Raw genomic sequence first — 19,898 nt, 5'->3', positions numbered from 1 at the left:
GCCTCTGGCTCCTCCCCCATCAATGGGGGTTATACCACGTGGTCCTTCGGGGTCTCCCCAGCTGTGACTTTCCGTGTTAAAATAACTCCTAAAAGGGGCGCCTGGGTGGCGCAGTCGGTTAAGCGTCCGACTTCAGCCAGGTCACGATCTCGCGGTCCGTGAGTTCGAGCCCTGTGTCAGGCTCTGGGCTGATGGCTCGGAGCCTGGAGCCTGTTTCCGATTCTGTGTCTCCCTCTCTCTGCCCCTCCCCCGTTCATGCTCTGTCTCTCTCTGTCTCAAAAATAAATGTTGAAAAAAAAATTAAAAAAAAAAAAAACTCCTAATGGTGATGCAGGAGGCCCCCCACAAGAAGCCAGGCCCCTCACAACACATGGACCACTGCTTGAGCTCTGTTTCCACTGCTGAAAAGTGGGTGTTCCAGCCACCCTGCTTCCTGCTCTGAGAGCCCTGAGATGTGGGTCAGTATCACCAAGCTTCAGGGGCGCCTGGGTGGCTCAGTCGGTTAAGTGTCCGACTTCTGCTCAGGTCATGATCTCGTGGCTCGTTTGTTCTAGCCCCTCATTGGGCTCTGTGCTGACAGTGTGGAACCTGCCTGGGATTCTGTCTCTCTCCCTCTCTCTCTCTCTCCCTCTGTCTCTCCCCCTCCCCCATCTGCACTCGCTCACTCCCTCTCTCTCAAAATAAATAAACTTAAAAAAAAAAATCACCAAACCCCAGAAGTGGGGAGGACCCTGGCACTCATCAGAATGAGAAAACCTGGGGCGCCTGGGTGGCTCAGTCAGTTGAGTGCCCGACTTCAGCTCAGGTCACGATCTCGTGTTTGTGGGTTCGAGCCCTGCATCAGGGTCTGTGCTGAAAGCTCAGAACCTAGAGCCTGCTTTGGATTCTGTGTCTCCCTCTCTCTGTGCGCCTCCTGTGATCATGCTCTGTCTTTAAAAAAATAATAACAAATAAAATAAAATAAAATAAAATAAAATAAAATAAAATAAAATAAAAGAATGAGAAAACTGAGGCCTGGGATAGGGAGGGTCCTGCCCAGGTTACACAGCTCAGTAGAAGCAGAAACGAAACCTGAGCCTTGGTTTCCTCTCAATCCAGTCCTGTCCATGCCACCATGGACCTGGGCTGAGTGGAGGAAGGATCCTTTGTCTCCACTTACTGCTACCCCTGAGGAGAGGCTGGACCCAAGACTCAAGACAGAACTTGCCCAAGCTTTCCAGAGCTGAGCTGATCGAACAGCCAGTAGTGAGAAGCTTGTACTTCTCTCTGGGGCTCCCTCTTGCCCTCCCCTAGTCTGAATCAAACCATCTCCAGGGTGACACATATGAGGAATTAAAAATTAAATGTCAGTGTGGCAAATATAGGGAAACTGGCTGGACAGGTCCCCAGGGGTGCCCCAGGCGGTGAGAGCTTCCTGGGTCACTCCACCCTGTGAGTCAGGCAGGCCTGGCTGTGCCTGGGGAGGTGTCAGGCTGGGCTCAGGGGAAGCAGCTCTACCCGCTCTGGGTCCCTCCCCCCTCTTTCCCTGCACCTGGAAGCTCAGAGTCCGCTGGATTTCTGCTTTCCACTCTGCCCCCCTTTCAGCTCATCTCTGAACTCAAGGCCCAGGCTCCCTTTGGGGTTGAGGCTTGAGCTCCTTGGGGTGAGCCTGGCAGGGCAGTCATGATTGGTTTTTGGCTGATTCATGTGGCTGATGTTAGCTGGAAGGATTTCGAGGTGAGGGAGGACTATTTGGGTGGGGGTACAGGATGGAGCCTCCCACGCCCATGGGAGCCCACTGCCTCCTCTACCCACCTGGCTCCTTCCCTCACAGTGAGGGCCTCGCCCTGAACCTTTCTACCCCCCTCCTCCCCACAGACAGCACCCCCTTGGCCACTTTATGGGCTCAGGGATATGCGTAGCCCCCACTTGGGCCGCACTCAGGAGGACTAACTGGGGAGGAAGCCTAGAAGTGGACTCGGGGCCATTTAAGTGGGCATGGGGGCGTGTCTAGGGGCCTTTGTGCCTGGGGCAAGGTCAACATGGGGGTGGTATGGGCTCCAAGGGCATGTCCGCCTGATCCCATGGACTCTTCTCCCTGTAGAGAACCAAAGCAGGGCCCCCACAGCACAGAGTCTAGGGGCAGGGCCCTGCGTCCAAGAGCAGTTTGGGATAGCCGGTAGGCTCAGAGAAAGATCACCTCGTTAGTAGAGATTCTTCTCTGACCCCCAGGAGGGAGTTTGAGCTGTGGCAGAAGGTAGAGGCCACAGTGGAGGAAGAAATCAAGCTCTTTTAGAAAATGCTCACTGGCGCCCCACTTCAGAGAAGCGTCTCTGTGGATTACACGCAGTTGACCTTCTTGACCCTCTACGTCCTGCCCCTGGCCAGCACCCCCTACCCTCACACTGCTGGTCAAAGCCAAGCAGCAACTAGCTGGGCTTCACCAGCTGGGGGCTTTGGGTACCCGGAGGGGGTTTCCCTATGGCTCTCACTCTGGGGTTCCATCCCCCTGCTCCCGCAGACAACAGTGGTTCCCTCAATCGTGGCCGACTCTAAACCTGACTCAGGGTCATTTCCCTTACCCCCTGCAGATCCACACCCCCCTTGTTAGGTGCCCCAACCAAGCTCCAGGAGCACTGTGGTGAGGAGGTTTGCATTATTACCACAATGTGCAGCTAAGACTCAGAGCTGGCCCACGCCCAAGGTCAACCATGTGTTGCCCATTGGCCACGCCCTTGGTGACCCACCCTTGGGGTTTGGCTGGATTTTGAGGAATCCCAGGCACGAGGATGTATGTGTCCCAGGCATGAGGAGGGCAAGAGGGTAGGGCTGTAGCCGTCAGTGGGGCGAGCCCTGTCCCCCTGAGCCCTTGGTGGGGCTCTGACTCCCTAAACCTTTAAAGGGAAGATAACCTACCCTCAAATAGTGAGTGTTTTTCGCCCTTCCTCCTTCTCAACTCTGAAACATTTGCAGTCAAGGGTAGTAGGGGACCCTAACCACAGGGAAGCACCTGTCTCAGGATTCAACTAGAGACACCCTGGAGGCTGTGCCTGGAGCAGTCTCCAAGTTCTTGGGCCGCTGCTACCCCCTGAGCTATGTTAGGACCTGAGAGAGGAGAGGCTCGGGGAAATTACCTTTCTTGACTACTAACTCTGCAGGATCTCTTTAGGTATGTGGTGGCCTCTGGTGTCCTAACAAACCCAAGGGAAGTGGGACATCTCCATCTTACAAATAAGAAAGCCGATCCTTAGAAGGCGAGAGAGGGGCACACTTATTGAGCACTGACCGTGTGTCAGATACCACCTTTGATTCCTTTGAGATGATGGAGTTAAAGTACGATTGCCAGTCTGGTCTGCCTGACTCCAAAGTTTATGTTATGTTTTTTGTTTTGTGTTGTTTTGTGTTGTTTAAGTAGGCTCCACTCCCAACATGGGGCTTGAACTCCTGACCCTGAGATCAAGAGGTGGGGGCGCCTGGGTGGCTCAGTCGGTTGGGTATCTGACTTTGGCTCAGGTCATGATCTCGCGGTGCATGAGTTCTAGCCTGGGTTGGGCTCTGTGCTGACAGCTCAGAGCCTGGAGCCTGCTTTGGAGACTGTGTCTCCCTCCCTGTCTCTCTGCCCCTCCCCTGCTCATGCTCTGTCTGTCTCTCTCAAAAATAAATAAGCATTAAAAAAAAAAAAAAAAAAAGAGTTTCATGCTCTACCGACTGAGCTAGTCAGGTGCCCCGAGTTCATATTTTTAAAAAAATAACTATTGTATTGGATTTTTTTTTTAATTATGAAGGAAACAGAAGTTCATTGTTAAGAACTGAGAAATAGAGACACGTATAAGGAAGAAAAGAAAAAGAAATATTCTTGGAGTGGTGCCCCCGCCCCCAGCCTCCCCGGCAACTAACCATTGCTGGATAACTTTCCAATATACTAGGCTGTGATGCTTTGGAAAGGGCTGCTTGACTGAGCCACGGAGCTGACTTGCACCCTGTGTGAACAGGGCGAGTGAGATGATCAATGATCTTAGCTTCTAGGCGTTGTCCCGGTGTTGGGACAGGGAGAGGCTGAGGCCCAGTTTCAGGTGGAATGCCCCACCTGGCAGAGCCAGGGCTGGACTCTGCCCCAGGCATTAAAGCGGGGACCACTCTCAGGCTGCTGAGCAGGGAGGGGCGTGGCCATGACCGGGGGGCGCGGTCACGCCGGGAGGGGCGTGGCCATGGCCGGGGGCAGAGGGGGTGCTCAGAGGGTCTTTCGCCTGCCTCTGGTTGGTTTCTCCGCACACGAGTCGGTATGCCCCTCTCTTGATGTGGGCTGCCATCCTCGAAGGGCCACACGCCCCTCTCCTCCGTGTATGTTTGAGACGCATGCCAGCCTCCAACGTCAACAGCACCCTGGGGCATGGGCCTGTCATTTTCTCAGGTCCAGCTCGCCGAGTGGCGCGCGGCCAACTCAACTGACTGCCGCAGTCAAAGTCCCTTGTCTGAGGTCAGCAGTGACCTCAAGCCCAGCCCTGCCCGCTTGGCCTCACCCTGTGGCTCCGGAACTCCTCCTTTATTCCAGACGGAGAACCATCTGGAGACAACGGCGCCTCCTGTCATGGAATTGCGGCCCCGAGTGCCTGGGCCACTGCCCACCAGGCGGAGGGTGAGCCGAGTCACAGGCAGGACACCTTCTGGGCCTGCATTCGGAGCACCATGGTTGAAGCGACCCTTAGCAAGCGGTTACAAACGAGGCAGGGAGGCCCAGAGACAAGTGACTTTGCTCGGAGTTGAATGGGGGTAGGGTTGGCTCCAGAACACAGGCTTTCCACCTCTCCTGCACTCTTCCGACCTTTCGGTCATGTAACAAACTTGTTGCTTGTCCATTCTGTGCTCAGCATGAACAAAGAATTAGCTGTTACTTGACCCAACGGGAGACTGGGCTTGGACAGCAGAGACTACCCTCACCTATGACAGGTTCCGTCTGTGCTGGAGAAGCGTGAGGGCAATACTATGGTGGCAAAGAGGGTAGGCCCTGACGTTCCGGTTTTGGCCCTGCCGCTGACTAGCTGTGTGACCTTGGGCAATGCTCTTAGCCTCTCTGTGCCTCAGATTCCTCTTCTGTAAAATACAAACAACCTGCCTCGCAGGGTCACCATGGGGACTTACTGGGATGCTACATGTGAGGTACTCATAATCATGCCTAGCACATAGTAGGCACCTAAATAATTGTCAGCTGTGATAACAGTGCACACAGGAAGACACGGGGTAGAGAAATTAACTCCAAGGAAGGCTTCATGGACAAGGGGCATTTAATCTGGGGTTTAAAGGGTAACTAGGAGTTTTCCAGGCCAAGAAGAGCATCCTAGGCAACGTCAGGGCAAGAGCAAGGCTCTTGCTCTCAGGAGACCCAAGAAGACATGGGAATGAATCCCAAGCAGCTGCAGTGGTTCTCAACAGGTGGGGGAGGAAGGTGTGACCAAATCATCTAGGGGCTTTTTCAAGCTATTCACCGTCCCCCAGAACCTCCAAAGGGTGGTGTCTCTGGCTTACCGAGGATCCCTGCTGCGAGGAGCCCACTTGCTCATGAGTGAGTCGGGTCCCCACGTGCACTGGAATGGGAAAAGGATGAGAACCACTAGCTGGAGCTAGTGGGGTTTGTGGGGTGGGTGGGGAGAAGATGGCAGGAGCTGCAAAGGGGACAGCTTACGAAAGGTCTCAAATGCCATGCGAAGGTGCTTGAATTTCATCCTCTGGACCAATGGAAGGTTTCTGAGCAGGGAAGCGGCTTGCTTTGAGATCCATTTTAGAAAGAACATCCTGGCATCAGGTTTGAAGAATGGAGTGAGGCAGAGGCCAGGGAAGTATCTGGAGATGATGACAGTAGTCTGGGTAAGAGACAAGACAGTGAGGACTGAAGAAGGGATGAGCTTGAGGGGTGGCAAGAGGGAGGGCCCCAGGAAGTGCCTGGCAAAGTTGGGTGACAAGCGGGGTGTGTGGGTGATGACTGGGTTGCCTGGAAAGACAGTGATATAACTGGCTGTGTGTCCTTGGGGAAGTCACTTAACCTCTCTGTGCCTTTTTCCTTTTCTGTAAAACGGAGGGAGCAATAACAGCACCTATGTCATCAGGTTGTGATGGAAAGTAAATGAGTCAAGAGACAGAAAACACAGAACGGGGGCATCTGGGTGGCTCAGTTCATTGAGCATCCAGCTTCACCTCAGGTCATGATCTCACAGTTCCCGAGTTCGAACCTCACATCGCGCTCGCTGCTGTCAGCGCAGAGCCCTCTTCCAGCCCTCTGTTCTCCTCACTCTCTCTGTCTCTCCCCCATTCACAATCTCTCTCTCTCTCTCTCTCTCTCAAAAATAAGTAAACACTTAAAAATACTAAAAAAAGAAAACACAGGAAGAGCACCTGGTGCAGAGTAAGTGCTAGGAAGTCAGCGGCTGCTGTTATTATTGCTGAGACTGGAAGGACTGGGGATGGTGGGAGAAGGTGTGAGGCGCTGATATCCGGTGGATAGAGATGCTCTGAGGCCCTCTCTGCACCTTCTCTTTTTGATGGTCTTATCTTTGCTTGTAACTTTTTTATTTTAAATTTTTTAAGTTTATTTATGAGACAGAATGCAAGCATGAGCTGGGGAGGGGCAGAGAGAGAGGGAGACACAGAATCCAAAGCAGGCTCCAGACTCCCCGCTGTCAGCACAGAGCTGGATGCAGGGCTCGAACTCATGAACCCTGAGATCATGACCTGAGCCGAAGTCAGTCGCTTAACTGACTGAGCCACCCAGGCGCCCTTTAACTTTTTTAATTGTGAGCTACATCTAACATAAAAGTTACCATTGCATTGGCAATTGGTTACCATTGCATCACTGGCATTAAGTAACTTTTTCTTTCAACCAATCCTAGTGTGCGGAAAAGTTGCAGGAAGAGTAGGAAGAACTCTCTAGAGCCTCCGCCCAGATTCCAGCATTTTGCCAATTGCTCCCTCCATCCTTGATGTAGACACATTGTTTCTTCCTGAACCATCCAAGAGTAAGCTGAGACATTGTGTCCCTCCGCCCCTAAATACTTTAGCCTGTGTAGCCTAAGAGCAGACATTTTCTGCACAACTACCAAATTCAGGAATTTAATATTGATATGATACTATTGCCTAATGCATGTTTATATTGTTATTGCCAATCCTCTCGATAATGTTCTTCAGGGCACACACTCCCCACCCCCACCCCAGGATCCAATCAGGATCACACACTGCACAGAGGTGTCACCTGCAAGCCCTCTTCTTAAGGAGGCTTTTCCTCGGTTCTCACATCGGGGAATTCAGCGCCCACGGAGGTGGATGCTGTCTACACCTGTGCATTTATTTGCACACTGAAACAGGGCACCATCCAAGCTGGGGCACTCAATGCCAGCTGCCTGGGTCTTCCTGGGGAGAAAAGGGAGCTCACCTCCTGGGTCTGTTTTTCTAGGATGAAAGTTAACATGGGTTTGTATTTGCCTCTCCCGGACACGCACCGCTGAGTGAGCCTCTGGGGCTATGTGGGCGTGAGTGGGAAGGGGCAGGGCCAGCTGGGGCTTGGAGCTGCTGGATGGAGATGAGGTTGAAGTCAGGCACGTGCCCTAGGGTGGTGAACAGTGAAGGGCCATGGCACCTGGAACGGTGCAGTGAGATGGTGGGCATGTCCTGGGACCCCCATGTCGGTGGGAGCAGGGGGACCTGAAAAGCCAGACCTCTGCCCGCACGGCTGTTTCCAAGGCTGCTCATGAGACAGGCTTTTATCCTCTGGTCTTGGGAGTCTAATGCATTTCCAGAGTCCCTGAAGATCGAAGGGTAGGGTGGGCAGTACTATCTCTGGCCCATGAAGTCCGCCCATCCCCCTCTTCTACACACAATCATACTTAAGCACCTGGCGTGACCCCGGAGGCGTTTCAAGGATTCCAGAAATATTTGATTGTTCACAATTTGTTCACGTTTGTGGGAGAGGAGGATTGGAAGACATAGCCCTTCATCTAACCCTGGCTTCCTGGGTTAGGAATATTATCTCATTTGATCCTCAGAATGCCCTGCAAAGGAGGAAATATTATCTCCATTTTATAAGCGAAGAACATGGGTGATCTATAGAAAAGGTAAGCCTAGGTTTGCACCCTGGGTCTGTTAAGGGACTGGAGATAACATAGGCAAAGCTCCTAGTGCTGGCACACCGTGGGTGCAGAAATGATGGTTGGATATTGCCGTCGCCACTGCTCGGCCAAGGTCACACCCCTGGCAAAATTCAGAGCACAAATGGACTCTCGGGCTTTCTGTGCCAAGTCCCCATGTCTTTTTATTTTTCAATTATATTCAAAAGAGTAAACAGAAGTCTCAACCATGGCTTTTGAAGGTCTGGCCCCCACCTCATCAAAATCAGAGGGTGCATCCTTGGTGAAGGTTAGTAGACAATCGGTGGTGTGTGTGTGTGTGTGTGTGTGTGTGTGTGTGTGTGTGTTGCATCTCAGAAGGTCTTAGGAGACACTCCTCGGATGGGCTGGCCCCCGTCCCTGCCCCCCGTTCGGATCGCTGGGTTTGAGAGATGTGAAAACAGGTGTGTGGCCGTGTGAATCAAGTAGAGGCAGAAAATTACCAAGAGGCAGACAAGAGATGATGGCTCAAGGTTATTTCAGCTTCAGAATTCTTTGAGAATGAGATGAGTTGTTTGTGGCCCCCAGAAGGCCAAAGGGTAATTCTGAGATTGCCCTTTGTAACCCAGGTTCTCATGGGTATTTTCAAAACATCTTTCTTGAATCTCCTGTCTTAGATCTGAAGCTATTAGGTCATTAAGCCCAGAGAGTTAGCACCATTGGCTCATCAGTGAGTAACGACTTGGCTGACTAAGTGTCCAGCTTTGGGGGATTCACATTGGTCACATAGGTCCCTGGGCTCCAAGGTCAACCTCACCTCACCTCACGAGAGAGCAAACAAAAATCTTCCTTTGAGGGGCTTGGCTGTAGGTTGCTCCGAACAGCATCAGGTCAGTGAGGGCTCCTGGTGGTAACGTTTGCTGGGCTCACATTTAATGAGCTTTCGCTACACGCCAGGAGCAGAGTGCTTTTTGTGTGTTGTGTCATTGATCCTCCCACCTGCCCTGGAATAGGTAAATTCTATGTTTTTTTTTAATATATGAAATTTATTGACAAATTGGTTTCCATACAACACCCAGTGCTCATCCCAAAAGGTGCCCTCCTCAATACCCATCACCCACCCTCGGTAAATTCTATTTTTATCACTGCCTCATAGGGAAACTGAGGCACAGAGAGCTTAAGCAGTTGGCACAGTCCTACAGCTAGTTGGTGGCAGATCTGGAATTCAAATCCAGACAGTCTAGCTCCAAAGCCAGTGCCCTTAGCCCCTTTCACCTCTGCCATCCAATCGGAGGCGCTCAGCTAATCCTTGAAGAATGAGAGATTTTAGAGAAACAAAATACCGAGGGATGGGAGCACCACAGACCTGGGGTTGGTAGTGCTAGTTGTGTGACTATAGACAACTTAGGAAATACTTCTGAGCCTCCGTGTCCTCATCTGGTAAATGGGCATAGCGTCTTCTTCATAGAGTAGTGTGGTGGAGATAACGTGTTTCAAGCATGGAGCAAAGGGGTATTATTGTTAGAAATGGAGGCTGGGAGGAGGGGCACAGCCTGACCAAGCATTCGGGATGAACATGAACTCATGTGCGGTTTGGAAGGACGGTGGAGAGGGAGGTGTCCAAGCTAGAATGTGAGATGGGTGTAACAGGTGAGTGGTAAGTAAAAGCTGGGGCTGGGAAGTGCAAGGCCAGGTTGTTGAGGGCCTTGGAAACTACGGCAAAATGCTCCACAGCTCTCCAAGGCACAGGTGTGTGGACTTTGTCGATGTATGGAAATGTGTGTTTGGGGGGAAAAAAATAGAACGTAAAATAGTATGTTCTAACCGACAGCTGTGCACACACATTGTGGTCTGTGAGGCTTAAGATCAGAAGGGCATCTGCAGCACTATAAATATTCCAGTTCACCACTTTTAATTAATTTAGTTTCCTGGAAATACCTAATGAAAACCAAGAGTGAACAGGAGGCCAGGCTGAGGAATTTGGCTTTTAGCTTGTGGATGTGCCTGGGGCGCAAGGCAGATTCGTTTGTTTTGTTTTGTTTTGTTTTGTTTTGTTTTAATTGAGATAGAATTCATAGACAGTCGATTCTCATTATTTGCTGATTCTCTATTTGCGAATTCGCCTACTCGCTAAAATGTATTTGTAACCCCCAAAGCACTACTCAAGACACTTTGGACACGTGCACGGCTGTGAAAAATTGGAGTCACCTGATGCGCATGGTCCCGGCTGAGATCAAACGAGACATTTTGCCTTCTAGCTTCAGCTCTCATACTGTAAATAGGTGTCCTTTGTTCTTTAGTGCCATATTTTTCATACTTCTTTGTTTTTTGTTGGTGATTTCACTATTTAAAATGGCCCCCAAGCATAGCGCCCATGTGCTAACATTCCTAAGTGCAAGAAGGCTGTGATGTGCCTTACAGAGAAAATATGTATGTTAGATAAGCTTTGTTCAGGCCTGAGTTATACTGCTGTTGGCCCTGAGTTCAATACCAATGAGTCAACCAAAAATTAAATAAGGTGTCTTTAAACAGAAACACACATAAAATAAAGTTATGTATTGACCGGTTGATGAAAATGCTGTGATGGAAGTTTGCAGGAAACTAATCTGTTTCCCTTGGGGCACTGATTCTTTCTTTTCTTTTCTTTCTTTCTTTCTTTCTTTTTAAATTAATTTATTTTTGGAAGAGAGAGAACACAGGCGGGGGGAGCGAGGGCAGAGAGAGAGGGAGACCCAGAATCCGAAGCAGGATCCAGGCTCTGAGATGTTAGCACAGAGCCCGACGCGGGGCTCGAACCCACAAGCTGTGAGATCCTGACCTGAGCTGAAGTCTGACGCTTAACTGACAGAGCCACCCAGGTGCCCCAGAGTTGGCGTTTTCTAATTCAGTGTCTGAAGCAACTTTAGGAACCATAATTTGTGCAAATAACAAGACTCACCTGTACATAAGATTCACCCTTTTAAATGAGCCCTTTTATATTTTAGTATATTCACAAGGCTATGCAGCCATCACCATCACTGCTGATTTTCGAGCAGTAAAATGACCTCCGAGAGCAGCAAGTTAAGAATTATTTATTTGTCTGTCTTTCCCCATTCCCTGATCTCTCTGCCCTCTTTCAGAATGCCCAGGAGAACCATGGACTGGCTGTGCCCACCCCCTCTGTCCCAGGAGACTTTGCAGACAAAGAAGTGACAGGTAAGAGGACTGTGGGTTTGGGGCTTCTCCCATCTTTCTTTCCTCCTTCTGCCCAAGCATCTGGCCCACCCCAGCTGGTGATAAAGCCAGAGTCCCCAGGCCTCTTGGCTGCTGGCTGCAGCCAGTGGGGGTTGAGCAGAGCCAAGGCTGGCTAAGGCCAATTCCAGTGGGGGGAGGATGGTGAGGGCCAACACCAGAGCGGGGTCAAGGGCAGCAGGAAGTGGTGGAAAGAACCCGAGTCAGACCCACCTGGCTTTCAATCCCAGCCCTCCTACAGATGAGCTTTGTTCCCTTTGGGCAAGTCATTTAACCCCTCGCACGTCTGTGTCTGCAAATGAGCCATGGCAAGCCTAAATCCAGTTCTGGAGGAGGCAGTGACGTACTGGATGGGACTTTGGTCACTTCTTGTCACACTGAGGCTCAAAACCCACCAATGACTTCCCATGACGCTCAAAGCAGAGGTTCTTGCCAGGACTTCCCGAATCTGGCCTCACCTGGCCTCATCGCCTGCTTTCTCTCCCGGTCTCACGCTGCTCCCGCCAACCCGCTATCCTTGTTGCCCTCCAGCACCTGCACATTTCCACCCCGGGGTCTCTGCACTGCGGTTCCCTCTGCCTCGGCTGCTGTTCCCCTGTACACGTGTACAGCTCCCTCCTGCCCGAACGCCCTCTGTGCTCAGATGCCAGCTTCTCAGTGAGGTCTCCTCTGACCACGCTATTCAAAGTGTCACCCCAGCACCCCTGGGCTGTTCCCACATATCACTCATCATCTGATGTGTGGCAACAATTTATGGATGTATTATGTTCATTGTTTGTCTCATTGTCCCATTAAAATGTAAGCTTCAGGGGCGCCTGGGTGGCTCAGCCGGTTAAGTGGCCGACTTCAGCTCAGATCATGATCTCACGGTTCGTGAGTTCGAGCCCCACAGCGTGGAGCCTGCTTGGTATTCTCTCTCTCCTTGTCTCTCTCTGCCCCTCCCCTGCTTGCACACTCTCTCTCAAAATAAATAAACAAACTTTATATATTAAAAGAGAAATAGTAAGCTCCAGCAGGGCCAGTATTTTGACTATTTTTGTTTTGTTTGCACTGCTGTCTTGCAGCTCTTACCGCTTGGGTGCTTAATGAATGTCAGTTTTTCCTCCTCCCCACTGTCGTTTTGTCTTGAAGTCAGACAGCTGGGAGAAGCCCTTCAGAGCTTCACATTCCCCGGGCTTGTGCTACGAAGTGAGAGGAGGGAGGCAGAGGACAGGCCACCTAAGAGAGAAGTAAGCAGGCCTGTTGGTGGCCTGCAGACTCGGGGTGTTGGGGGTGGGGAAGGGCTGGGAACTGGGTCCAAGAAGGGAGGGGTGTGAGCCGCTGGGGCCAGAGGTTCTCAGCATCTGTCTAGCGCCCGCGACTGTCAGGTCACCTTCTTTCCACGTACCCCCATCCCACCCCGCAGGCCAGACTCTGTCCCAGGAGCTCTCTGTGAGGCGGAGAGCTGGCTTCTAGGTAGACTCGGGATCTTTGGAAAGTAGGGGTTCCATGTTTTCCATGGAAAGACCATGTTCCCTCCTATGAGTCTTTCACCCAAAACTTTCTACTGAGAACGTCTCCAGGCCCCTGACCCCCGACTTCCCGTCTTCCTCCCACTTTTCCTGTCTTACAACCTAAACAGTTAGGTGCAGGTGGTTAGTAATCCGAGCAGTCGCCATTCATAAGGTGCCTACTATGGGCCTAGCACCATGGTAAGCCCTTTACGTCTTTTTACACGAATCTTCTGGTTAATCCTCCCAACAGCTTTATGTGGTAAGCGTTGACATTATGCCCATTTTACAGATGATGAGACTGAGGCTCGGCAAGCTTAGCTGGCTTGTCCAAGGTCACACATCTGGTTAAGCAGTAGGGCTGGGATTTGAACCCTGGCTTTTCTGGCTGTGTATCAGCCAAGGCCCCCGTGAGAAACAGATGGCATACTCATAGGGGATAACCAAAGGGTTTCATGAAAGGATGATATGCAAGGAGGGGGGCAGCGTTCGGGGACCGGAGTGGGTGGTGACACAAGCCCCAGAGGCTGAGGGAGCAGTGGGGAGCTACTCCTGTATCTTTGAGCTGTGGGATGGGGCTAACCTGCCAGGAAGGCAGCCTTTGGCGACTGTGGCCCGTCAAGAAGGGAGGGTGGGGGGATCGATGCCCTGGCCTCTCTATGCCCACCCTCTGATCTGCCAGCAGCTCCCATCGGCTGAACCCACCTGGAGCCAGAGGATAAGGGAGCCCCCGGGCCAGAGCAGGGCAGGGGAGAGTGAAACAAACGGAGAACATTCAATGCAGGCTCCTGAGGAGGCCGAGCCCAGGATAGGCAGGGAACCCCCTCCCTGGAAAGGAGAGGCTCACTCCCAGGACAGCTCAGGACCTCATGGCCTCCCGGCCTCCCTCTTCTTTTGCTTTTCCCTTCTTTCAGGTACCAGCTCACTCGTCAACGGCAACCTGCGCCTGTACAGCTCTGTGGGTGACCTAAGGCCGGGGCACTATGGGCAGGACCCACTCATCCCTCCCCCTCCCCCAGGCCCGGCCCCGGGGCCACCCCCAGGCTTTTCACAGCTTCAGGAGGAATCCCCCCCACCTCCACCTTCCATGGCTCCCCCACCACCTCCCCTGCTGCTGGAACCCCCACCCCCACCCACCACGGCCCCACCTCCGCCCCCAGTATTGGGGGCCCAAGCCCCCCTATCCACCCTTTCCTCCCCATCCACACCCACCCCTCCTGACTTCATTCCTCCTGCCCCACCCTTGGCCTCTCTAGCCCCACCTCCACCCCTTTTGCCGGCCCCAGCACCCCCAGCATCTCTTCATACGACGGGGACTCGCTTCTTTCCCCCTGGGGGTGTCACCAAGTGGAAATCAGAGGTAGCGCTGAATGGCAGGCAGCCGGAGACCCCCAGAACCAGCCCCCCCCAGAGCCCAGCTGAGCCAAAGGGGAGCCTTCTGAGGCCTAAGCCAGAACCCCACCTCACTTTCCCCCGCTCATTCAAGGTGCCTCCCCCAACCCCAGTCAGGACTTCGTCCATCCCAACTCAGGAAGCACAGGGGACGCCTCCAGAGGAGGAAGGGGCCACCAAGAAAGCCCCCAATCGACTCCCACTGCCTCCCAGCTTCCACATCCGCCCCGCATCCCAGGCCTATCTGGACAGGGCCCCTGAGCCTGACTGCCCAGGGGAGCTCAGACCTGCAGCACCAGCCAGCCCCAGGCCGGGCCAGTCCCAGTCCCAGTCCCAGACTAAGGAATGTACCGAGACTCCTCCGCCAGCCCCTCCCCTGCCCCCTCCTGCACCCCCACTCCCTCCCCCAGCACCGCCACTTCCCCCAGCTGCCCCTCCTTTGCCCACTGCTGAGAAGGCAGCCCCTCCACCTTCTAGGTTTACAAAAAACCCCAAATCCAGCCCCCCAGCCCCCAACCCCAAACCTAACCCCCCCAGTCCGGAGGACACAGCGTCTTCAGCGCCTGTGGACTGGCGGGATCCCAGCCAGATGGAAAAGCTGCGGAGTGAGCTGGCAGCCTATCTCTGTGGCTCCAGGAGGGAGGACCGATTTGTCAGCCACAGGGCAGGCCCAACAGCGGCTTCACAGGAAAAGGAGGGCAAGAAGGGCCCCAGCCTGCCAGAGAAAGAGGCTCCCCCCAGCCTGCCAGAGAAGGAGATCCTCCCAAGTGTTCCCGAGAAGAGTCCCTCCAGCCTGCCAGAGAAGGTGGCTGCCACCAGCCTGCCCCTCCCCCCTGTGGACTACATCTCCCAAGACCCCCCAGCTCCCAGTGTCCGGCAGATCCGGAGCGAGCTGGAGGCCCGGCTCTCCTCATCAGCAGAGAAGGAAGCCAAGCCCAGCATAGGGTCTCTGCCGCCCAAGCCTCGGCTAGAGGCGGGAAGAATCTTTGAACATAGGACGGATAATGGCGAATTCTCTAAGCCTGTGGCCAGGAATCTGCCGCCTCCAACCACCACCCCTCTGCCAACCACACCACTACAGTCCAAGGCCACATCTGTGCCGGCCGCACCACCTAAGCCCACACCTGGACCGGCCACACCACCCAAGGTCACGCCTGCACCGGCCACACCACCCAAGGTCACGCCTGCACCGGCCACACCACCCAAGGTCACGCCTGCACCGGCCACACCACCCAAGGTCACGCCTGCACCGGCCACACCACCCAAGGTCACGCCTGCACCGGCCACACCACCCAAGGTCACGCTGGGGCCAGCCACACCATCTAAGGCTGTGCCTGAGCCAGCCACACCATCTGCAGCTACAACTGTACCCCCATCATCCGAGCTGACAGCAGAGAAGAAACTGGTCCCCGCTGGGCAGTGGGAGAAGCCAACCCCTCAGGAACTTACAGTGGCCTCCCAGACAGAGGCAGAAGGGCACCCCTCAGAGGCCAGTAAGCCTCCTGCACTGGGAGCCCTCTCATCTCCAGCCCTCCCACCAAAGAGATCCCCCGGCGGTGAAGGGGTAGCATTTCTCTACAAGCCCCATCGCAGCCAGGAAAGCCCCAGCCAAGAGGCTGCTGTGGCAATGGGCACGCTGGCCACAGGGTCGGCGGGAGGGTCACGGGAGCCCGTGGAGGTGAAGGAGCCCCAGGGGCTGCCAGCTAAACCCCCAACCTCAGCCCCGCCTGCCGATGAACTGCTCAGGCACCCGGTGACGGGGGAGGTGGTGCAGCCCGGCTCCCCCATGGCTCTGCTCCTTGCGGCCAGGCAGAGGGCACAGAAGGGAAGGCCGGGAGGGGCTGCCCTGGGCCGGTCCTCCCTGCCAGGGAGTCTCCGGGGCCACGGCAGCCAGCCCCAAGCAGGCTCTGACAGCATCTTCCACAAGGAGGGCCGGCCCAACTCCTTCACTGTGGTCCCCAAGTCACCCAAGGAGGCTGAGAAGGACCCCCAGCTGGCCTCCTCAGCACAGCCTCCGGTACCCAGTCAGTGGAAGCCCCAGCACCCCGGGGACCCAGAGGGCACTGAGCCAAACCACAGACACAACGGGACAAAGGCGGAGGCAAAGCCGGCGTTCTCCATCCTCCCCCAGGGCCGCCTGCTGCCCAAATCCTTCTCGTCCCCCCCTTCTCCTTCCTGCAAGAGGGAAGAGGAGGAGGACGACGACGACGAGGGGGAGTTCTGCTTTGAGGTCATCCCGCCGCCGCCAGAGTTCAGCAACGACCCGGAGCCCCCCGCCCCGGCCCTCCGGTATCTGGGGCGCCTGGGATCCCCTCCCCGGAACAACTTCTTAGACTTGGGGCAGCCCTTGGCGCCTCGGGGCTTCTCGCGCTTTCCAGCCGGGGCGCACCACGCCGGGGCGGGGGGCCTGGAGCGCTTCGCCGGCGGGGGCCGGTCGCTCATCAAGAAGCGCCTGTACGTCGGGGAGCCCCAGCGCAGCCCCGGGCAGCCCCGCGGCGGCACCGCCCGCAGCCTGAGTTCCCCCAACTGCTTCGGGCCGCCGCCTGGGGGCCCGGAAATGCGGCGCGTCAACTCGGCGGGCCGCGCGCCCCCCGGCGGCCTGCACGCGCCGAGGCTGTCCATGGAAGGCGCAGCCCGCGGGGAGGCCAAGTTCAAGGCGCCAGGCGGAGACTACGGCTTCTCCCCTGCGGCCGGCAGGTGAGTTGGGAGTGGGGCGAGGGAGGGACCTGGGGTGGGAAGCCAGGTGAGGGAAGGGTCCGCCCGCGGGCCACAGAGAAGCCCACCAGGCCACGGCCACCCGTCCCGCGACATTGGGTTGTCTCCTCTCTGGTTCTCTGGACAGAGAAAGGAACACGAGGAGCACTTTACCTGGAAAGGGTTTCCCTGACCTGCGTCCTTGTTTCCCACCATCTCACTTGTTCTCTCTTTCCCCATCGTCCTGCTTTCCCCACCAGCTGGCTCCCCCTCTTCTGCTTCCTCTTTCCCATCCCCCAGAGGCTCAGGGCTTCAAGCTAAGAGTGGTGTGGGTGGAGACCTGAGTGGTCTTTGGCTGTGGGGATTTCCCAGCCGCACAGAGAAGGATCCAGACTCAGGCTAGGAGTGAAGAGTTCCGAATACAAGGGTATTAGGCAAGTACTCTGTGGCCAGCCAAGCCTAGACAGGAGGAGGAGCCCTGTGTCTGTTGAATCAATACTGCTGGACTAGGGTCCCACCCTGTCCACCGGGGCTTGTGTGGGCAGATCCCATAGCACTGAGCCATATCTTTCCCTCTCACGCCCGGAAGGAGATGGGAGGGCTGTTGGTTAACCAGCTGCAGATATTAACCTCACCTCTCTCCTGCTCCCCCTCCCCAGGTCTCCCCACGGAACCCCCCACTATGGAAGCCCCATCAATACATTCACCGTGAGGCCTGGGACCCGCCATCCTATCTCCTATGCCTACTCGGGGAACCACCGGAAAGCCCCATCCTGAGCCCAGGGTGTTCTCAGCTCTACTCCAAGGGGTCAGACCTGGGCACTTGTTTTTTTGTGGGGGTGGGAGGGACGCAGCAGGTGTTAGGCGGCCTGACTTAAACATGCAGGAGTCTTTGTTACCCGAACACAGACGGAGGACGAGTGAGAAGCCGTGGGAAGATGCACAGTGGGTTTCTGTTTCCCAAAGCACTGGCATGGCTGTGGACTGTCTGCACATGGGGATGGGAGAGGGAAGGAGGGAGGAGAGGAGGAACCTTTAAGGGCCTGGAGCCCGAGTTTCCGCTATCTGGTACTGTTTGCTTTAGCACAACTTAAAGCAGTTTTACCAGCGTGGACTCCTGAGCAGGTCCTGAAAGCAAGGGGTGGGGCACTAAGTCTGAATGGGAATCCATCCCAATGGCTGTGATTGTCTGTCCAGTGCTCCCAGAGGGCTGAGGCCCAGCTCCATCTGGGTAGGGGTGTGGGGCACTACACGTTGAGCTCTTTAGCCTCTGCCGGCCCACCATTTGTCATCCCAAGAGGTGATTCCTAGGTTCCTAGCATAGAAGCCACATTGAGGTGGGACCAGGAATGTGCACATACAACCTGTGGAGCAGGTACTGGAACAGAGGTCTTTGCATTGGCCAAGGGTGGGGATAGCAGGGTGGATGGTTCATTTTCCCTGGCGCTGGCCCTTAGCCACAGGGAAGCCTAGAGAGAGAAGGAAGACTTGGCAAGTACAGGATGGGAGACAGAGGATTAAGTCTTGTTTTCCTACGCAGACCCAGGCAGCCATGATTTGGGGGATTGGGCCCAAGGAGCCAGAAGACCTGGGAGCTGGACACCAAGGCCTAACCTAGGCAGAACCCATTTGGGATTTGGAGGGGGCATCCTACCCAACCACCCCTCCCAATCCCAACACTACAGGTCCCCAATATTATTGGGCTTCAAAATGCATAGCGAAGATGCTGGAAGATGGGGAGTGGGAGGCGGCAGAGATGGGCGGGCCCAGACCCGAATTCTTGGGACCAGTCAAGGCAGGCTGCCTCGGTAAGGAGGAATGGGAGGGAGTGGCCAGCCTCAGAGAAGCAGGCCGGTAGGACAGCCAGGAAGCAGCACCCTGTGGGGGCACAGTGTTGGACCTTTAGGACTTGAGGTCACTAGCCAAGATACAGGTTGTGGGGACAGCAGGAGAGCCACTTCAGGGAAGGACAGCAGGCACCCCGATGGCACAGGATCTGGTTACCTGTGTTCAAGAAGCGAACCCCGCCCCAGACCAGCACTGGCCCTCTATGTATGTATGTGTTTTCCCTGTACGATGTTTTATAAAAAAGAGTTCACTAATTTATCTGCTGTGTAAGGTTTGAACGGTGAGGCATGGGCTCCCAGCTGTATGTTGCTCTGGAGTAGGAGGGGAAGGACTGGCTGTCACTTGGCTTGGGAAATAAACAGGCCAGTGTGGACTGGCCTCAGCTCTGTGGCTGTGGATTGATGACTGGGAGCTACCTGGGTGTGATGAGAGGTTGGGAGAGCTCCGCTGGGGAAGCCTGAGCACGGGGGGGGTGCCTGACCGGGTGAGCCATTTTGCGGGGCCCACGCTTTCTCTTCTGAGCCTTAGGTTCTCTCTCGAAAGCCTTCAAGGGGAAGAAGCAGAGCTACAGTCTGGTGATAACAAACTGTGTCCTTGAGCAAGTCTCTTGGACTCTCTGAACCTCGGTCTCTTCTTCTGTGTAATGGGCATGATGATAACGCGGACCTAACAAGGCTGCTGCAAAGATCAGAGACAGTTGTGCGCTCATTAACGAGTATTTGAGTGACTCTCGGTGGCAGACGCTGTGCTTAGCGTGGATATACATGACTCCTGCTCACGGCAAGTCTGGTGGAGGAGGGAGGGGCTAAAAAGAACACCCAGAAGCATCACACATTGTAATAAGCGGTGGGAGGAAAAGGGACAGGGTGCGTGACAATAACCAGAGGGCAGGGAGAGGGGAGTGGATCTACTTTAACCCGGTGGTCAGGGAAGGCCTCTTGAGGTGGTGACATTTATGCCAATTTGCGCAAAACACCCAGCAAGTGTCTGGCGGTCAGTGGTTGCTCAGTAAATTGCATTTTTGACTCATGACTCCTTTATGTTTGTGTGGGCCCTTCCACAGTTTCCCGTAAAGCTTTGACGTGGTATCTAAAGCTTTTCCAGAAAACAGAACCAGAGTCGTCATCTCGAGACAGTGTCCGAGAGAGAGTTGTGTTTCCTCCTCTGTCTGAGT

The 19,898-nt window shown here is 54.6% G+C and overlaps 1 protein-coding gene across 2 annotated transcripts in view; it reads left to right on the top strand.

The window, feature by feature from the left end:
- Positions 1 to 19,122, top strand: part of CB2H6orf132 (chromosome B2 C6orf132 homolog) — a 33,975-nt gene extending 14,853 nt beyond the window's left edge. The window contains exons 3-6 of one of the 2 annotated variants that reach the window (XM_047860334.1): positions 11,189 to 11,264; positions 13,705 to 15,449; positions 15,480 to 16,879; positions 17,536 to 19,122. In XM_047860334.1, the coding sequence (XP_047716290.1) occupies positions 11,189 to 11,264; positions 13,705 to 15,449; positions 15,480 to 16,879; positions 17,536 to 17,653 (3,339 nt within the window). In that variant the 3' untranslated portion in view covers positions 17,654 to 19,122. Of the gene's footprint in view, positions 1 to 11,188; positions 11,265 to 13,704; positions 16,880 to 17,535 lie in introns of both variants that reach the window. The other variant, XM_047860331.1, reaches the window with a different exon arrangement.
- The last annotated feature ends 776 nt before the right edge of the window (positions 19,123 to 19,898 follow it).

Source organism: Prionailurus viverrinus, chromosome B2 (assembly GCF_022837055.1).
Source record: "Prionailurus viverrinus isolate Anna chromosome B2, UM_Priviv_1.0, whole genome shotgun sequence".
Classification (NCBI taxonomy): Eukaryota; Metazoa; Chordata; class Mammalia; order Carnivora; family Felidae; genus Prionailurus; species Prionailurus viverrinus.
Note: the sequence above shows the minus strand (reverse complement) of the source record. Positions and strands in the feature narration are given on the sequence as shown.